The 18930-nt window shown below is 40.6% G+C and overlaps 1 protein-coding gene across 5 annotated transcripts in view; it reads left to right on the top strand.

Annotated features, from left to right (window-relative positions):
• Positions 1-841: 841 nt before the first annotated feature.
• The window catches only part of SLC1A3 (solute carrier family 1 member 3), an 84476-nt gene continuing 66387 nt past the window's right edge, over positions 842-18930 (top strand). For 4 of the 5 annotated variants that reach the window (XM_074994315.1, XM_074994317.1, XM_074994314.1 and 1 more), the window contains exon 1: positions 842-1022. In XM_074994315.1, coding sequence (XP_074850416.1) covers positions 842-1022 — 181 coding nt within the window. The remainder of the gene's footprint in view (positions 1023-18930) is intronic. The other variant, XM_074994316.1, reaches the window with a different exon arrangement.

The following is an 18930-nucleotide window of genomic DNA, read 5'->3' as shown; positions in this document are numbered from 1 at the left end:
TTATCAGAATATATCAGTGCTTTACCAGTCAAAGCAAAATATTATCTTATAGTGTTAACTTGTAACAAATATGAAGCAACAAGATGAGTTACATCTTCTGATGTTTTACAGATGTGTTCAAAGTAGCTTACAAACTTCAAAGGTGAATGTTACTATCAAAGGCATACCTTCTGAGTAGTAACCAATGAGATAAACTATTCCTGCTGTGTTTTGCCATATAATAGGGGAGAAAATGGTGCAGGACAAAGCATTAAAATTATTTAGAAACACCTGAAATACATAAAATTCTGAAACCTATACTTTTAAAAATATTATTTATCAGTCATTTAATTTGAAACATGGGATAAGCAGATTCTGTTCAGGCAAATGTATGCCTGTTGGACAGATGAAAATGAAACTTGATCAAGAGCTATAAACATACAATATCTGATTCTCCTGTGACATCCATTTTACATTATTGTAATTTCATTGACTGCAGTGAAGTTACTTCTCATTTATATCAGTGTGAAAGAAGAATCAGGCCCATTCTCTGCAGATACAGAAATACAAATCTGAACAAATCTGTACTTTCAAATCAAGTTTCCACCAAACATTGTTATTTACCACATACTGCATCAGTTAATTTGATAATCTAAATAACCCGCACCTGATCTTTACATGACTAATATCTGCCTATATGTGCAGTTAGAACTGATCGTGCCTCTGAAGTTTAACTTATTTTGACATTTGATATATGTTGTCTTCTAGCTTCCTCCCACACTTCCCAAGGAAGAAGGTACTCTTTCTGGGAGACTTTAACAGCAGTAAATTATAAAAGAAGAAATCACAGTTCAAAATATAGATGACTAAAAGTAACGGAGAAGATCCAAGATCAGGAAATAGAATGGAGCGCTTTCAGCAAGGAGTCCGGAAACGTACACTCTTGGCAAAAAAGAAGGTGCAGAGCATAACTAAGGATGATGTTAAAAGTTACCTAGTGAGGAATTCCTTTGTGCTCTTCACCATCATTGCTGTCATTGTTGGTGAGTAATTTGATCTATAGGGATATTGCAACTAACAGCCTTAGAAAAGGTCTCTCGGCTTCAGCAATTAGCATTTTGAAAGAGATCCCAATTTCTTCTCCACTGATAATAACTTGCTAGCTTAGAACATTTTTGGCCATGAAAGTTGTGCACTGAAGTTTTGGAGAACATATAGTTTTATTTATTCTAGTATTCAAAGAGGTGAATCAGTTTTGTGAAGAAAATTAATTCAGCTGTTCTGTTCTTCTTCTTTTTAAGAATCAATCCTACTGTAACAGAACCAAAAGGAATGAATAATCAAACAATTCCAATACACTGTCCTACAATGTCACTTTCCACTAACCCATACAATAACATATTGAATAGTAACAGAGAGTAAGCCATGCTAGTCTATACACTATCAAAACAAAAAGCAGTCAAGTAGCACTTTAAAGACAAGCAAAATAGTTTATTAGGTGAGCTTTCGGGGGACAGACCCACTTCTTCAGACCATATCCAGACCAGAACAGACTCAATATTTAAGACACAGAGAACCAAAAACAGTAAGCAAGGAGGACAAATCAGAAAAAGATAATCAAGGTGAGCAAATCAGAGAGTGGAGGGGTGGGGGGAAGGTCAAGAATTAGATTGAGTCAACTTGACTCAATCTAATTCTTGATCTCCCCCCGCCACCCCTCCACTCTCTGATTTGCTCACCTTGATTATCTTTTTCTGATTTGTCCTCCTTGCTTACTGTTTTTGGTTCTCTGTGTCTTAAATATTGAGTCTGTTCTGGTCTGGATATGGTCTGAAGAAGTGGGTCTGTCCCCCAAAAGCTCACCTAATAAACTATTTTGCTTATCTTTAAAGTGCTACTTGACTGCTTTTTGTTTTAATAACATATTGAAATGAGAGGCAGAAATCCCAAATATTAATTATAGGATCATTTGCTCCTCAGAAAAGCCAAAACATCAGAATCAGAACCCAGAGCCTAAACCTTTTGTTTTCTCTTCATAAATCTAAAAGAAAACACAAACATAAAGCCAAAGTCATACTTTCTCAATAACTCTTATCTTACATTTGCATCTTTCTGATGCAATCTTAGGAATAGTGAAAGTCCTACCCACTCAAGGACTGCAGGCTGGTGCGTTATTAGACACTATTTTTACACAGGATGGAATTCAGAAGATCAAACAGTACACCCAAACTTTTCAGCTTCTATTGACTTCAATGGAAGTTGGTCTGACCTGCAAAATGAGCATTACTGTATTTAGAATGTGTGAATATTTTTAAAATATTCATTTAAAATATTATAGCCATATACAAGATGGTTTGATAAACTTTCACCAAAATGTGGTCTATGTAGAAATATTTTATTGTTGCTCATAATTATTTTTCTTTACTGGAACATCACTGTCTAAACAATACCCTTTCACATTGAATAAAACATCTACTGTGGAGCAAGTAGATTTTTGTTCTATAACTTTTTTTTTTTTTTTTTTTTTGGTGAGAGCTGATTAATTTCAAGCCTAAACATATTAACTTGACCATCCACATGCCATATTTTAGAGTTTACAAATAAGGCCAAATCCTGCTTGGGTGAGCAGTCCCACTGATACCTTGTAAAAACTGCTGTAGTGATGCTTTTGTATGTGGACGTGATTACATCTTTTTCAAAGCTTCTTTAGAAATCAGACATTGTTTTTACAGCTCCTTGTATCTATTGGTATGTGTAATAATTCTGATTTCATTGGTGTTATTCTGTTGACAGAAAATGCAGTTTGTGGGTCAAACATTTTATATCCATAACAGAAATAATATGCTTTCACAATTTAACAACAGCAATTGATTAACAATGATTTGATTGCTAAAAATTTGCCATGTTCAGCAAAAAATTTATATCAGTAACATAACAGAATTATATGTTTTAACTGGTTGTCCACTGAGAAGGGTGCATTATAGAATCTGAAGTTAAAAATACACTCATTAATGCATCCACCTTTGCTAGTACTGATGAAGCAGCAATGGTACTACAGGTTGATTGTCTTTAATCCAGAACTCTCTCATCCAGCAACATCCAACATGATTTTAGTTAGCCAGACAACATGATTTTAGTTAGCCAGACAACCACATGTCATAGGTGTGGCCAAGTTTCCTGTAATCCCATAAAGCTTGTTTACAGCCATCCATCCTGGCTCCCAGTGTCCTGTGCTGTTATTTAGTTGTAATTTGCCCCAAATGTCTTCTAAGAGCGCAGCAAGCAGTAGAAGTGTTGGTAATGTGCTAGACCAGTGTTTCCCAAAGTGTGGTATGCGTACCACCAGTGGTATGCAAAAGGATTTCAAGGAGTATGCAGCAGAAAATAAATTACTAAAAGTTGGGAGATAAGCACTGGGACAGCACTGGAAGAGGGGGTATGCCAATAAGACCGAAGTCCTAAAAGGGGTACATGAATGTTTTAAGTTTAGGAAACACTGTGCTAGAGAATAGTGATCTCCCATCATCCAGCAAATTCTCTCGTTCAACACTGGCCAGGTCCCAAGGGTGCTGGATGAGAAATGCTCAACCTGTAGAACTGCTGAGCATACCCAGTGTAGAAGCGACCATTGTAGCATATACTGCCTGTTCACACACCAATATAATTAAAATACCTCGAGCAGCTTCAGAGCAGTTACTTTGTATACAATGGAGGACAGAATTTGCCTGTGTTTTTTAAAATGATGTGTAAACTTACAGTATATGCACAAAGTGGAAGCATACAGATGGGTCTCAGTAAAACTGCAACTTCACTTCTTAGCGGTTATTAAATAGCACTCCTGTAACGGATATGCTGATGCAGAAATATTAATCAATAAGGTACTGGATGAATTAAGAGTATGGGCACCTCTAAATCATCATTTGGAATTTGGCTCAGGTTGGTAATGACTGAATTTTATTACCATTTGTTATTTGTTTGGCAAGCCACATAAAATCAGATGGTGGGCCTGGTCTAGTTCGAGTGGACAGTAGTCCACATCACAAAACTAACCACAATTAGCACAAATTGATACCTTTGTTGGCTCAGTAAAAGGACATGTGTTTGAATGAATAGGAAAACTCAACTGTTTTTATTCCAAGGCAATGGGTATCAGGCACGGCACATTTGAAGAAGCTTTTATTGCTAACAGCGCAAACTATACCAATTAAATAAATAAACCAAGAACTTCAATTCCCAGGGTTGTCAATGTACAAGGACTGAATTCACTAATAATAAAATCAAAGGTTAAAAAGAAAGTAAGAATGTTGGTTTGCCATCATTTTTCTTCCAGACATTGTTTTTGGTTTTTGGTCAAGGGACATGTTTAAAATGGCACTTCCCATTTCACCATATGTCAGAGTGATTCTGTGAGAAGTTAGGATCACAGGCCTTAGCTTACTATTTCAGGACCATAGTTTCAAATAGGCATCTGAGCTCATGTAATGGTTGTTAAGTATGTGTAGACACATATTTACTCATACAAAGTGGGTACAGGTGTATTTGATTTGTGCACATATATTTTGCTGACTTGATGTTATCTAACACTAATAAGTAAGAGTATAATGCACAAGGAAATACAACATCATGATCCTCAGAAGATTAGAGGAAATATATCTATTGCCTCTAACATTTGGTGTGAGGGCAATGAAAATTGAAGAGAATGAAGAGAATTGATAAAAGAGGATGGATGCATGCATGCTATTGCAAAGCATGAAACATGAGAAAAGGCAAGACAATGTGCCAATTATCTTTGAGGGGGAAGCACAGAATCAGTTGCTGTGGTACAAATAAAAAGCTTCCCTAGCTGCTGCAATAAAAGCAACTAAAGTAAAAATAAAAATACTTATATGGAGATGGCAGAAGATTCTCCAAAGCTGAAGTTGAAACTAATTTCTATGCCAGATTTTTGCCCCTTTTCTGAAATCGCCAAGTAAATTCCTTTTGGAGTCAAATTTGAATGGGGCTGACCAGGTGATCATTATTATATCAGGTGGTTATTATTACATTTTTATAAAACTGAAGCGGATTTCAAACAAGCTATTATTTAGTTATATGATCTGGAAAAAATTGGTCACGCTAATGCTTTAAAAACTCATGTAATTTATTTTTGTCTGCAAAATGAGTGTCTAGAAACTTTAAATTAGCTTTTCAGTGAATCCTGGCAAGATCTAGGGTACAGGACCTATTATGAGATGGAGAAAGGCGTATTTAGCAAGTTGTTCACTAGTGAATTGAGTATGTCAAAATGACCAGTAGTTCTAAGGTGTTCAGGGAGGTGGGTACTTACAGTTTTCAGTAAGTTTGCAGGAGGTCTTAGAGACTTTGAAATGTTCACCAAAAACTCTGGCATAATCTCAGTGGCTGTGCCATTCCCCCATGCTTCTCTCCACGTACAGTTGCTCCTGATTTTTCCTTCCTCCCACCCAGTCTCCAAAACTCCACAGGAGACCATTTTTTTTTCAGAAGAACTCTGAAACCCCACACAAACTCCAGTGGAGTTTGGCAGCTATTCAAGGGAAAAGATAGAGTCATACAGAGTTTATGAGTAGCCCTCTTGTGAAGTTGGTAACAAGGGAGAACTATTAAAACTAAGAAGTCCAGGGATGTTAAGGAGAGTAGGGAGTATATGAGATAAGCAGTAGTTCCTGCATATTTTGAGAGGTGATCATAATCTTAATGAACTCTAGCTAAAATCTTTTCACAGTGACCTGCCTAACTTATCTGGCTGTGCACTAGGACATGCTGTTGGATAAGGGAAGGAATCCACTCCACAGTTCATGGAGTGAAAGTGGTGCTGCCTTGTGACTGCTAATTGAGCCTGATTGGAATAGGTGAAGGACTAGCGCATGTGCAAAGCAGAAGATTTTCAGGACTCACCCTCACAAGCCCCTATGCAACAAACACCCAGTGAGTTCTGAAGTGTAGAACTCTTGAGCAACACAGATTATGTACACTCGAACGTGGTGTCCTCAAATTTTACCTCCCTTGCATAGTGAAACTGCACCTCCTTTGCTGCTCTAGAGCCCTCTGTCATCCAGAGAAGAGGAATATAATTTTACCCATGTAAGGTGCACATGACCATAATATTTACTCTGTACGTTCCCATGGCCATAGTGCATGCATTAAGGAACTTTAAAATTCTATGGGACCAAGACATCAGGAGCTGATAGTAAGGAACCACACCAAGGTGTGGTCTTAAGTGAGCAGGCATGAGCACATCACACAGGGCACAAAGAGTGCACCAGGAAGCAAGCAAAAGAGACAGAGACACCTAAAAAGAAGTCAGTGGTCCATGAGGAACTGAGTTCTACTCATGTGGAGTTCAGAAGCTATAAAGCAGTCTGTTCAGTTTCAGTGTTCTGCTAAAGAACCTGCACAGTTTACAGGCTCCACACTGACTCCTCTCAGGCTTTGTCTACACTAGAGCATAAAGTCGATTTTAAGGCATTTAGCTCAGTTTTCAAAGTGACAGTCAACTGCAAATACCATTAGGTCAATTTTAAGGGTCACTAAGATCAACTTTCTCGCACCACCCCTCCCAGGCAAAGTAATGCCAAGTTCAAATGTGAAAGGTTGAATTAATGCAAGTGTTGTAGAAACAGTGTTACTTTAAATCGATTTTACTGGCCTCCAGAGGTATCCCACAATGCCCCATGTGTCCCTTTTGGCCACTTTCACCTCTGCTGCTCTCCAGTGTGCAGGAAGCCTGGGAATTTGAATTAATTTTCTTTCCACCCAGAGTGGATAGCACACCTCAGGAGTGCACCAAAGGAGCAATCACATTTAGCCATTATGAGTTCTCAGGGTTCTAGCTCTGATCAGAATTCGCAGAGTCACAAAAGAGCCCCAGCATGGAGCCATCAGGAGAGCCAGGATCTCATTTGTGTGTGTGTTTGGGGTGGGGGCACAAATCATTGCCAAGCAAATTGCGTGGCAGCAAAAGAAATGAGGGCTTTAATGGAAACGCTTCCCAGGGTATGAGGGAGAAAAAGGGTACACCAGGGATGCTCATCAACACCAGGCAAAATCAAGGAGCACAGGCAGAATTATCAGAAGGTGAAAGAAGCCAATGGGTGATCTGGGACATCTCCCAAAACATGCCGCTTTTACAAGCAGCTCAATACGATTCTTGGGAAGGACCCAACCACAGTTGCCAAGAACTGCATGGACTCTTCGGGACACCATGATTGGCTCTCCAGAGAGACAGCAAGGCTGAGGAGGAGAGACAGGCTGATGAGGAAGATGCTGCCAGTCAGCAGATGCTTAAAAAAGCTGATCCTGCCAGCCAGGAGCTCTTCCTCACGCTGGGCCAGTCCCTTCATCAACACTGGATGCTTCGGAGTCCATCAGTACTGGAGAGGACATTTTTGTGAGTATATTTTTTAATTTGGTACAAGTGGGTTGCAGCTGGGTTGGGATATAGGTTTATTTCTGCTGATCATATTTTTTTAAACTGCTTACAAGCAGGTTGCGGGTGGGTGAGGTGGCTCTATGCCCCTAGAACAGCTTATTAATATTTCTGGGGATGAAAGTTCTCCATAAAGGTCTTGGCCATGTACTCTTATTTTTCACACAAGGTTTTGGGGACGCCTGATTTATTCCGGCTTCCACAATAGCACACGTTGCCATGCCAAGCCACCAGTAAGTAACCTGGCATCATGGCACCACACAGCATTCTGGCAAATTTTCCAGCCCTGTGCTCACAAGGTATGAGCATATTTTCTTTTTTACTATCTTAGGAGTTCTTAGAAGGCTGGTGGGGTTTTTTTTGTTTGTTTTTTGTTTTTTTAACCCTACAAACAATACAGGAAATGCCATTAAAGTTTGTCCTGTCAAAATTATTGCATTGCTCCCTGGCCATTTAAATTTCCCAGGACTGCCCTACCACACCATCTGACTGGTGGTCTCTCGCTTGACCCCCTCTGCATTGCTGGTGGGTTCCCTGGCTCTCCCCCTGCCCCCATTTCTGCAGTGGATTTATGAGAAGACAGCGAGAAAGTGTTTTTCCGCACTTTACATTTTATAGGGTGCCTGCCCCCAGCCCACCATGCAGCCAGTGGGCTTGACTCCTTCTCTCCACCACACAGCTGCCAGGCTGTGTGGACCCTGCTTCCAGACACTGGCACGTCCAGCGTGGGCTTTCCCTGCTTTAAGTGGCTTTTTCCCTGAACAGTAAAAAGATGCCATGAAAGTTTTTTTTCTGCACTTTACATTTTACAGGGCTTTGTTTCAAACTCCCCATCCCACCCACTGCTCCCTTAGCTTCCAGGGTCTTACCATGTCCACAATGAAATGCTCTGGAAAAGTTTAACTTCTGTCCTGCAGAGGCTGATCTCTGTCATCCTTAAGAAAGCCAAAAGTGGCCTTAGGAAACAAAAGCTGCAGGGACTGTAAAAGAGACATCCATTCATTGTATGGATCAGCGTGTTGACTGTGATGCGATGCAGGAAGAGAACAAAGCAGGACCTCACCCTGAAGCGTTTGCAAGAGGCCCAGAAATAGCAAGCCCAAACTGCTGCTCACAGAAAGTAGACCCTGCACTAGTGGCAAAGCATGCTCCAATACAGGAACAAGGACTCAGCAGAGCTGCTGATGGCTATCAAGAAGCAGATTGAAATCCTACAGTACATGCTGGAACTGCAGAGGGCCACCAACCACAGAACCCACAATTATGCAGCCTCCTCACCCTGTTGCCAGATCACCCCTCGATTTTGCCTGACCTCCTTTCATCAGGGGCCCCAAAGGTAATAGGAGGGCAAGGACAGTCTTACGGTCCTCCACCAGAACCTCTCTACACTGCAAAAGGCTCACGTTTCCCCACACATGATGGCAGAATTCCCTTTCTTTTCCCCACCTCTTAACCCCTCACCCCCTAAATAAAAAGAACGCTTTTGTGAAAACCATAGTGTCATTTATTGATTCACATGGGGAATGCATTTGGAGGTGTTTTCATAAAGGTTAAGCACACTTCATTGTGGGGGCCAGGGGTGGTATCAAAATAGTTAAATGCAGCAGGTTTGTGTGGCTGTCGGCTCATTCATAAAGCTAAGTTTCAAAGCCTCCTTGATTTGCATTGCTTCTATCTGTTGATTGCTGATTGGCTTTGTGTCTAACTGGTCATAAACACTGCCCAGGGCATCTGCCTCTGCCCCCCAGGCTGGCATGAAATTTTCCCCCTTTGATTCACAAATGTTATGGAGAATACTGCACACTGAAACCATGGCAGTGATGTTGGCTTCGCAAAGGTCCAAACAGGTCAAAAGGCAACTGAATATGGCTTTTAAATGTCCAAAGGCACTCGCTCAGCCTGCAGGTGAAACACTCCTGGCTGTGGTCCAAGGCACCTGTGTACGGCTTCATGAGCCAAGGGAGCAGAGGGAAAATCTTGAGTGTCTGGTCTGGGAAGAAAGTCCCATCCTGGAGCTTTATGTACAGAACTGAATTTCTAAAGATGTGGGTATTGTGCACGTTTCCTGACCATTCCACGTAGGTGTCGGTGAAACGACTTTCATGATCCGCAAATGCTTGCAACACTATGGAAAATTACCCCTTACAGTTTACATACTCTGAGGCCAGATGGTCTGCGGCCAGGATAGGGATGTGCATTCCATCTATCACCTCACTGCAATTAGGAAACCCTATGGCAGCAAAGCTATCCACTATGTACGGGACATTTCCCAGAGTCATGGTTTTTCGCAGCAGATGAGCATTGATTGCATTGGCTACCTGGATCACCACAGCCCCCACTGTAGATCTGCCCACTCCAAATTGATTTTCCACTGAACGTCAGTTATTGGGCATTGCAAACTTCCACAAAAAAATTGCTGCTCGCTTGTGAGCTGTCAAAGCAGTTCTTGTTTTGGTACCACAGTAATTCAGGGCAGGGGACAGCAAATCACAAAGTTCCATTAAATTGGCCTTGCACATGCGGAAGTTCCACATCCACTGCTTGTCATCCCAGACCTCCAAAATGATGTGGTCGCACCAGTGTGTGCTGGTTTCACGTCTCCAGAACCCATACTCTACTACATGCAATACATCCAGGGCAGACAGCTGCTGTGCATTCCTGGTTTCCAGTCTTTCAATGTCATCCATATAAAGGTCTGGATCCACCTCAATTTCCCACTGGCTTTGTCTGATAAAACCACTGGACGGGAAGTGGCCATAACACACTTTGAAATGGCTGGAAGCTGTTCAGGATCCATACTAGTGCCATGCAGCAATGTGAGCCAGTGGCAGGCTTTGGGAAAATGGCCCAAAAATAGTGCAAAATTCCTCTGGCTGTTTGCTTTCCAACAGTGGTAGGATTGAGGGCATTGCACTCTGGGGTGATGACATCAGCCACCCACAAGCACTTGCAGCACATTTTTTCCCATAACACACTGGTACAAAAACCCAGAATGCAATGGGGCTGCAGGTACTCTGGGGCTGCAGGATAGGTACCCACAATGCATTGCTGACAGTCGAACCTAGCTCAGGCACACTATGTCGAATTTTTGAGCAGGTGACTTCATAAAATCTAGTGGTAAAAAGTTGACTTCAATAAATTTGACTTTATTTCATAGTGTAGACATAGCCTCACTGAGTAATTCTGAACTTTTCAAATGTCTCAAGCATATTCCCAAACAAAGACTTAAATTGGAGTTGAGTGAAAAAAATCACGGTGGGGAAAAGTGCAAAAGATTATTTTTAATTTTCTTACTGAAGAACAAAACCTGAAAATTCCAATGTACCAAGTTTGCTTTAGCAGTTTCTTCTTAAGATACTACTACACCTTTAATTTTTCAGTTAATGCACACTCATCTTTTGAAACTAAGCAGCATTCAAAAGTTCAGATGACTACTATTTTATTAAAAGCCAAATGAAATAAAGAGAAATCATCTATTTGGGCAATTTGGGAATCAAAAATGTACATCTTGGGAATGGATCAACCAAGATACAAGGTTTCTTAGATATATAACTATGGCCACATCTACCAGGCCTGTTAGCACAGCACTGCTGCTGAGATTTTTTTTTTTCAGGCATAAGGGACTGGCGACAGAAGGGGATTTAACTGGCAGAGGCATGTCCGCATGGCCTCTGTACTGCTGGCACCCATCCTACCAACAGCAAATGCTTGTACAGCTATGCTAATTAGCCACACAAGTTTGCAAATGGTCCTCCATTTGCAATTTCATAAACTGTCATTAGCATAGCACTGCCAACACTAGTGCTGTGCTAACAGGCTGTGTAGACATGGCCAATGTGTATAAACTTCCTTGCACCAAACTCTGGAATGATCAAAAGGTAGAATAGTGCCGAAATATAACTTTTTGGATCAATCATCAAATAGGTTTACACACATACACATTTTCTATACTCTACATACAAACTGGGGAATACCATAACTTTTTCTAAATAGAAGAGCTACTTCTTACAGACTAGATTACAAGGTTATTTTGCATGCAATATGAGAGATTGGCATGAGCATAGTTTAAGGATGTTTTTATGAATTTAACTATGATTTCAATAAGAAATTCCCTATGTAAAATTATAGCAGAACATGACAAAGCTTCTAAGAAAAAAATATTACAATAAAAATAATTGTTTACCTGAAATTTGTATGACGGTAATTTTATGGGCTATATATTTGCATTGCACGCAGCATATGCATAAAGGATGATCAAAACACTATTTTAGCAGGAAATGTTGTAAAAACTATTGTTAAGTTTGTCTGACTCTTCTATGATTCAGTTGTTTACAAATTTCTGAAAATTTCACCTTTCAGTCTGAAATGTTAACAATCATTTCTTTAAAATAATCTGGAATCTTACAGATGATATTTAAAGAGTATTTCAAGGTAATTATGGAGACAACATGATATGGCACATTAAAAAGTTTTTACAGATTAATTCTGAGAAAAAGCATTTTGGAAAGTACATAAAGGACTTGTGATGTTAAGAATTTTAGTATGAATTATGGGGAAAAAAAAAAGAAAGTGAAAACTGTCATATTTCTGAGGCTACCAGATATAACCTTAGTCCCAGAAGGTAGGCTGTGTGACAGCTAGGAAAAGTTGAAAAGTCATAAAAATACTTCCAAAATTGAATTTTGAGGAAAATTTTGAAAGATACAAAAGAAGAGATGATAGGTTTAGGTGAAATGTACACCTGGGAAGAGAAGCAGAATTAAGTAGAAGAGATGAAGGGAATTAGAGGTAGTTTGAACTGATAACATTAAATAGAAGAAATAGGTGTGCTTCTGTGCATTTTTGTTTGATTCTTTTATAAATCTGGAGACTGGCTATTGCGATGGGTTCTAGATCATAAATACAAACCAGACAGATGGTTTCATGCTCATTCTTAGTAGATATTGGAATGGTTTCAACATTTCTTTGCAAATATGTTTGTTGAAAGAAAAGTATAAGATTGAATAAGAAGTGGGTTGTACATTCTGGTTGATACACGTTACATGTAATATTGTATACAAGAGACGATTACAAGGGTCTCCTTACACCCCTAACTGCTTCTAGTTCATTGTATCCATTCCTGTTTCATGGGGATCAACTTTACAAACAAATAAAAAATGCCAACATGATTAGGTATCAAATCTCTCAAGACTCTACTTAATCAAAGATTATAAGTAGTACAAAAAAGGCAGGTGACACTGCCTAGTGCAAAGATTTTGGAGTTACAATTATTTTCACCTAACCTTTTTGCCATTAGTGTAGCCTTGAGGATGAGTGAGTTGTAGCCCTATCTGAAAGACATTTAACAGACCAGGAGATTTTTTTTTGTTTTTGTAGGTGTCATATCTGCAGATGATGTGAATATACATTAATTCTGTATTCAACAGGATTTCAGGTTCATGATTCATGGACCACCCTTCTTTCCAATGAGTGTGATCTTTCAAGGGGTTAAGCACCAAAAAGACTGTTGGGAAGATGCAGATGACAGACTCTGAGGATGAAATGTCAGTAGAGGTGCTGTAACAAATTGATACAATAAATAGACTGTACTGGCAGAAGTACTGGAAAGTATTCATCCAAGAATTGTTAAGAAATTTTAAAAAGGGAGTACCTTAGCAAAAATAGTGTAACTTATTGGAATCAACTACTATACCAGAGAGCTAGAAGGTTGCAAATGTCGTATAGAAACCTACCTCTCTTTTAATAAGTTAATTGAGATGATCTTGTGAATTACAAATCAGAAGGCCTTATTTTAATGCCAGGAGATATGATTGCACAGATAATTAAAAAATAGAAAAACACTTATATTATAGGAACAAACCAGCCTGACTTTTTTTAAGGGAAATCCTTGCTCTAAGCTACTCAGAGTATTTGTGTGTGTTAAGAAATCTTGGATAAGAGAAAAGTTGGAAATATAATTGAACTGGATTTTCAAAAATTCTTTGACAATGTCCCTCCCAAGAGACTGTGCTGAATGAAATGAAACATCTTTGCTCTCTAGTGTTTACAGACATAAAATACTTTTGTCAGAAGCAAAATTTGAGTCATCACTTACTTTGCACTGTGACTTGGGTGACCATCCATCCTGTATTGGGCAGGACAGTCCCATATTTTGGGCACCAAAAAGGCATCCCTACTTATTTTTAAAAAGGGGCCAATTGTCTCATATTTGGCCCCCACCAGCTGACCTTTTCCCTCAGCATCTGTACAGGTGCAGCTGCTGGCTGGAGAGCACATATTATATGTAAGTATGTGCTCTCCAGCCACAGGATGAGGGAGCCAGTAGGGGGGCACTAAAAAGGTTGGAGCTCTTGATCACCTCCCCAAGGCTCGGGGAAGCTGGAGGAGCTCCAGCAGCTGCCACCTCCTTGCCACCTCCCTGAGGCTTGGGGAAGCTGCTGCCTCCTTGCCACCTCCCTGAGGCTCAGGGAACCCAGGTGAGCTCCAGCAGCTGCTACCTCCTTGCCACCTCCCTGAGGCTCAGGGAACCCAGGTGAGCTCCAGCAGCTGCTACCTCCTTGCCAGCTCCCTGAGGCTTGGGGAAGCTGTCAGCAGATGCCACCCCCTTGCTGCCTCCCCAAGGCTCGGGGAACCTGGGGGAGGTCCAATAGCTGTCGCCTCCTTGCCGCCTCCCTGAGACTCAGGAAAGCCAGGAGGAGCATGGGTGCTGCTGCTGCCTCTTTCCCAATTCCACAAGGAACAGGGAGCAGGGAGCCTACTCACATGGCTGCTGCCCAGCTCCTGGTTCCCCGTGCCTTGCGGGAGCTGGGAGCACCATAGGCACCACTGCAGTTTCCTTCCTGGCTCCCTGAGGCATGGAGCAGCCAGGGAGCCACCCCCTCCCATATCTCCCCGTCCCATAGTTGGGACAGGGAGATATGGTCAGCCTAACAATGACAGACGCCTCAGTTACACAGTTAGACTCCCCAAATACCAGTTTTCATACATTAATGGATGGGCATGGCAGGAATCAAGAGTTATGATACGTCTCTACAGAGACTGTGCATTCTGGATGTTCAAGGGCTATGCATACGGTAAGAGCCAAGTGTTGGGAACTAGTGAAAACAATGAGTACGTTGTTTATAAGCAAGACTGTGTCATGGTGCCTCTGACTCCTTCCCAAAAGGGTTAGAGGGAGTGATGGATAGGAGTTAGAGTATTTGAAGCTTGATGTTATAAGAAGTACAATATGAAGCTAAAGCAATAATAAACTTATCTTTGAGAATTCACAGAAGACAGGTGAAGTCGCAGAGGATTGGAGAAGGACAATTAAATTGTAAACTTTTTAGGAAAAAACACCTGTGTGTTTGTACAATGCCAGACTCTATGAGGCCAGGCTCCTAACTGTGGTCTTTGGGTAGTTACCAATATAAAGGAAAGATTATAATGGATGTTGACATTTTGAAATGGTTCCATGGTAAATTGGGAAGAATCATAAGCTGTTAGGGAATATATACACTTCCAATCCAGGGAGAACTGGAAAACAAAGAAATGGGAGAGAAAAAGTTAATAAAGAAACTATGTAAATTGACTAGCATATTAAAATTCAATATTCTACTTTTCAAATTTGAAAGCTATTATTTCAAGGACCAAAAATACGAGCACTTGTCAAAAGGGTGCTGCAGGCATGAATATCCAGAAGGAAGAGAGAATGTAAATGTAATTAAATATATATATATAAATATAAGTATAATATAAATACCTGTTGCTATTACAATTTTTACAAAGTGACTAATAGCACCTTAATCGTACATAGATCTGTCTAATACATATAATGGAATAAAACAAGAAGTGTTGTGGCACCTTACAGACTAACAGATATTTTGAAGCATAAGCTTTTGTAGGCAAAGATCAGGTTTGTCAGGTGCATGAGTAGGGGGTTTCAGAGGAGGGTTTAAACAGGGAGTCTCAGTCAAGGGGAGGGCCAGAGTTGACAAAGTCTGTTCAGTCATGGAGGATGTGATTCATTATCAGCAGTTCATGTGGAGTTGTGCACATCAAGAGAGGAGAAATCAAGTCAGTTCGGCCAGGGAGGACGTGGCCCATTATCAGTAATTAATGTGGAGGTGTGAAAGTCAAGAGCGGAGAAACTGCTTTTGTAATGGGCCAACTACTCCCAATTTCTGTTCAGTCATTGGCTGATGGAGTCAAATTTGCAAATGAATTGCAGCTCTGAAGTCTCTCTTCAGAGTTTATTTTTGAAGTTTTTTTGTTGTAGGACTGCTACATTTAAATCTATTAGTGAGCGTCCAGGTAGATTGAAGTGCTCTCCTCCGGGTTTTTGTATGTTACCGTTCCTGATGTCAGATTTATGTCCATTTATTCTTTTACATCTTTGCCCATGAAAGCTTATGCTCCAAAATAACTGATCGTCTATAAGGTGCCACAGAACTTCTTGTTTTTGAAGATACAGACTAACTCAGCTGCCTCTCTGATACAATGGGATATAATCTATGAGCCAGATTATGATCTTCCTTACACTAATAATGATCTGTGGTAGTTCTGGTGACTTCAGCAGAATATTTAAGATTTACACCTTCATAACTAACATTAACTCCTGTGGCAAGGTGTCCCCCTCTGCCTTGGCTCAGGCCCCTTACCTCTTTCTCTCAGAGATCTGTCGGCCTGGCTTGGGGAGGGGAGCCCACAACTCCTCCCTCCCCAGCCCTGCTATCGGCACTCTCCTCCTGGTCTACTCTTGTTCTTCCCTCACGATGTCTTTCACACTCCTCTGCCTTCTCTCTCCTCCCTCTGCTCTGTTTGCCTCCCCTGGCAGTTAGCTCAACTGGACCTTGCTAACTGATTACCTGCACCACACCCAATTGCCTCCACCTGGGAGCTTAATTAACTCCTTCTGTTTTTTTCCCTAGCCCAGGCTGGGTTCTGGGCTGCCTTCCACCCTTCCACCCGGGATCTGCTGCCTTGGCCCTCTTACACTCGCTATGCTTCAAAGCAGATTTTAAAAACAGGACAGTACTATTCTGCATTTCTAAATAATGTCTGAGGATCTCAATGTGTGTTAATGGACTACAGAATCTCAGAAACTAGAGCTAGTCAAAAAATTCTTCCAAAATAGTTGTCAGAATTATTCAGTTCATCAAAATCGAAACATCCCTTATAGATTATTCTATTTCAATGAAGTTCCTGTGGAACTCTGCCTGCCAGGCAACTTTTGAAATATATCTGGTTTCCTGATGCTTGCTTTCACAGTCCAAGGGCTTCCAGGGTCCACAGGTTAGGGGCACACAGCCAGAAAACCTACCCCAGAGTTGGGGCCTTGGATCCATGGCTCAATGGGAGCCAGACAAGTGAACTGAGCCAGAATCAAGTACTTCACATCTTCTAAGTTCTGCAGTTCTGAAGAAACCAGCCAGGTGAACTGCCCTGGAAATGCAGACTCTAGGGCTTTCCTTTATAGAAGAGACTTTCAAACATTTAATTTTCATTCCTAACTGGACCAAAATCAAATTTCAAAATTTTGAAATGCCCTGTGAAATTATCTTTCTCGACACATGTTCTGGCTAGGTACAGTAGTTACAACAGCATTATTATCCCTATTTTGCAGATGAGGAAATTGAGATACAGAGAAGTCATGTGACTCACAAGAAATCTGTGACAGTGCCAGGAATGGAAACTACACCTGCTGATTCTCAATCCTATGCTTTACCCACATGACCCACTTTCCTTGCAGTTCAGGTAAAGGAGAACTCATTAGTGAGAAACCAGTGTAAGAAGGATTCATGGAAGAAGAGGGTTTTAAGAAGAAATTTAAAGAATGATAGAGAAAGCATTTTGTAGCTAAGAACCAAGAAAGTATTTAAGATCTGGGTATACAAAGCACCATAAAAGATTTACTGAAGCCTAACAGTAAAGAGTGAGGTGGATGACAGATTTGAAAACAAAACAAAGGTACAGCAAAACTCAGCAGAAAAGGAACATCTGAAGGTAGCAAAGAGTTGATTACAATGATTGTTTTTAACTTGTTTACAATTGCAGTTTCCAAGTAATTAGCTTTATAATAGCACTTGCAGTACCATCCCAATTCATTATACAAATAGAATTGCCAAAACATGAATGTTCAGGTTCATAGGAAATTCTGGTATTTCAAAATTTCCCCTAAATCAAAATTCCAACAATATTTTGTTTCTGAAACACCAAGACATGGTATTTCTGAAACTAAATTTGCTCCCAAGGATCCTGACAGCTACTTAGTGAAACTGATACCCTTGACAGTTTCACTCAGGAGCTGCCTGGAGCTCCCAGAGTCTGTGGTTCTGGGGCAGAGCTCAACCTCTGGGCTACCTCAGCCCAAATATACTAGGGCTTCCAGACTCCCAAGTCAGCTGGCAGCCTGAATCACCAGTAAGCTAGATGGGCTTAGGCAGTCCACATGGCAGGGCAGCCTCAAAGCCAGATATTCTGGCATTTGGAAGCATATTTTTGGACTCTTAGTTCCATGAAGGGCAGTCCACTCATTTTGAAATAGATTCTATAATTGAAATAATGACATTTTGATCTCTTGATGTTAGGGAAGATTACAGACATGTGTATGTTAAAAACATCCATAACTGCATGTTTCTGAAATAGAGAACTGGATAGAGATTCAAAACACTCCACAATTAGTTTTAAAATTGGAAACTTGATGGTTTTACACAAGAGGGTTCCTATTACAGTTCATTTCAAGGGTGTCTTTTTATCTTTAGCTGGGTCTAGACTGCAGGGAACTGTTGACAAAATATACACAAATTGCACACCACAATCTGCATATCTTTTGTCAACAGTTCTGTTGGCTTTCCTGACATTTGGCCCATCTGCACAGGGCCAAACGTCAGGAAATGCCCATCTGCCAGGACATCCCTTCTTCCTCATGGCACAGGTGTACAGGAATGTTGCCAGAATGTGTCTACTTTTCCAAGAGTGGTCTTGGAAAAGCAGACACATAGTCTGGATGCAGCAGATGAAGTGTGTCAGAAAGTCTTCAGCCAAAGAACTTGAGAATTTCAGGGCTAGTTTCACTATTTCAATTATTTCAGGGGAAGAAGTCTTCTGAACTTACAAAACTTACTGCAAGACTCAACTATAAAGGATAGATATCAAGGTGATGAATTCAGGAAAAGAATCAGCACTAGAGAGGAGATTTTATTTAAATTTGCCTAGAGTTCACAGGCTTGATTTTGGGTTAGGGTCCTCTAATTTTCTAACTGTGACCAGATGTTTCCATGGATGAAGAAACTAAATCCTCTTTGAAGATGTGTGGCCTGCTATCCATCCCAGATATACAACAAATGGGTCAGGCCCTGAAACATTTCAAGACCAAGTCCATATTGTTGCACAGAGAGGATCATAAGAAGTTCTTTATCATTTTGATAGGGGAACTTTATGTTCATTTTAATTTCTAGAAAATGAAGCATAATATTTGATCTTCTAAAGTAAACTTATGGTGCTTAGATTACTCTGGTAGAATC

The sequence above is a fragment of the Carettochelys insculpta genome, chromosome 5 (genome assembly GCF_033958435.1).
Source record: "Carettochelys insculpta isolate YL-2023 chromosome 5, ASM3395843v1, whole genome shotgun sequence".
NCBI lineage: Eukaryota > Metazoa > Chordata > Testudines > Carettochelyidae > Carettochelys > Carettochelys insculpta.
The sequence above is the reverse complement of the archived record's forward strand: the minus strand, read 5'-3'. Positions and strand labels throughout refer to the sequence as shown.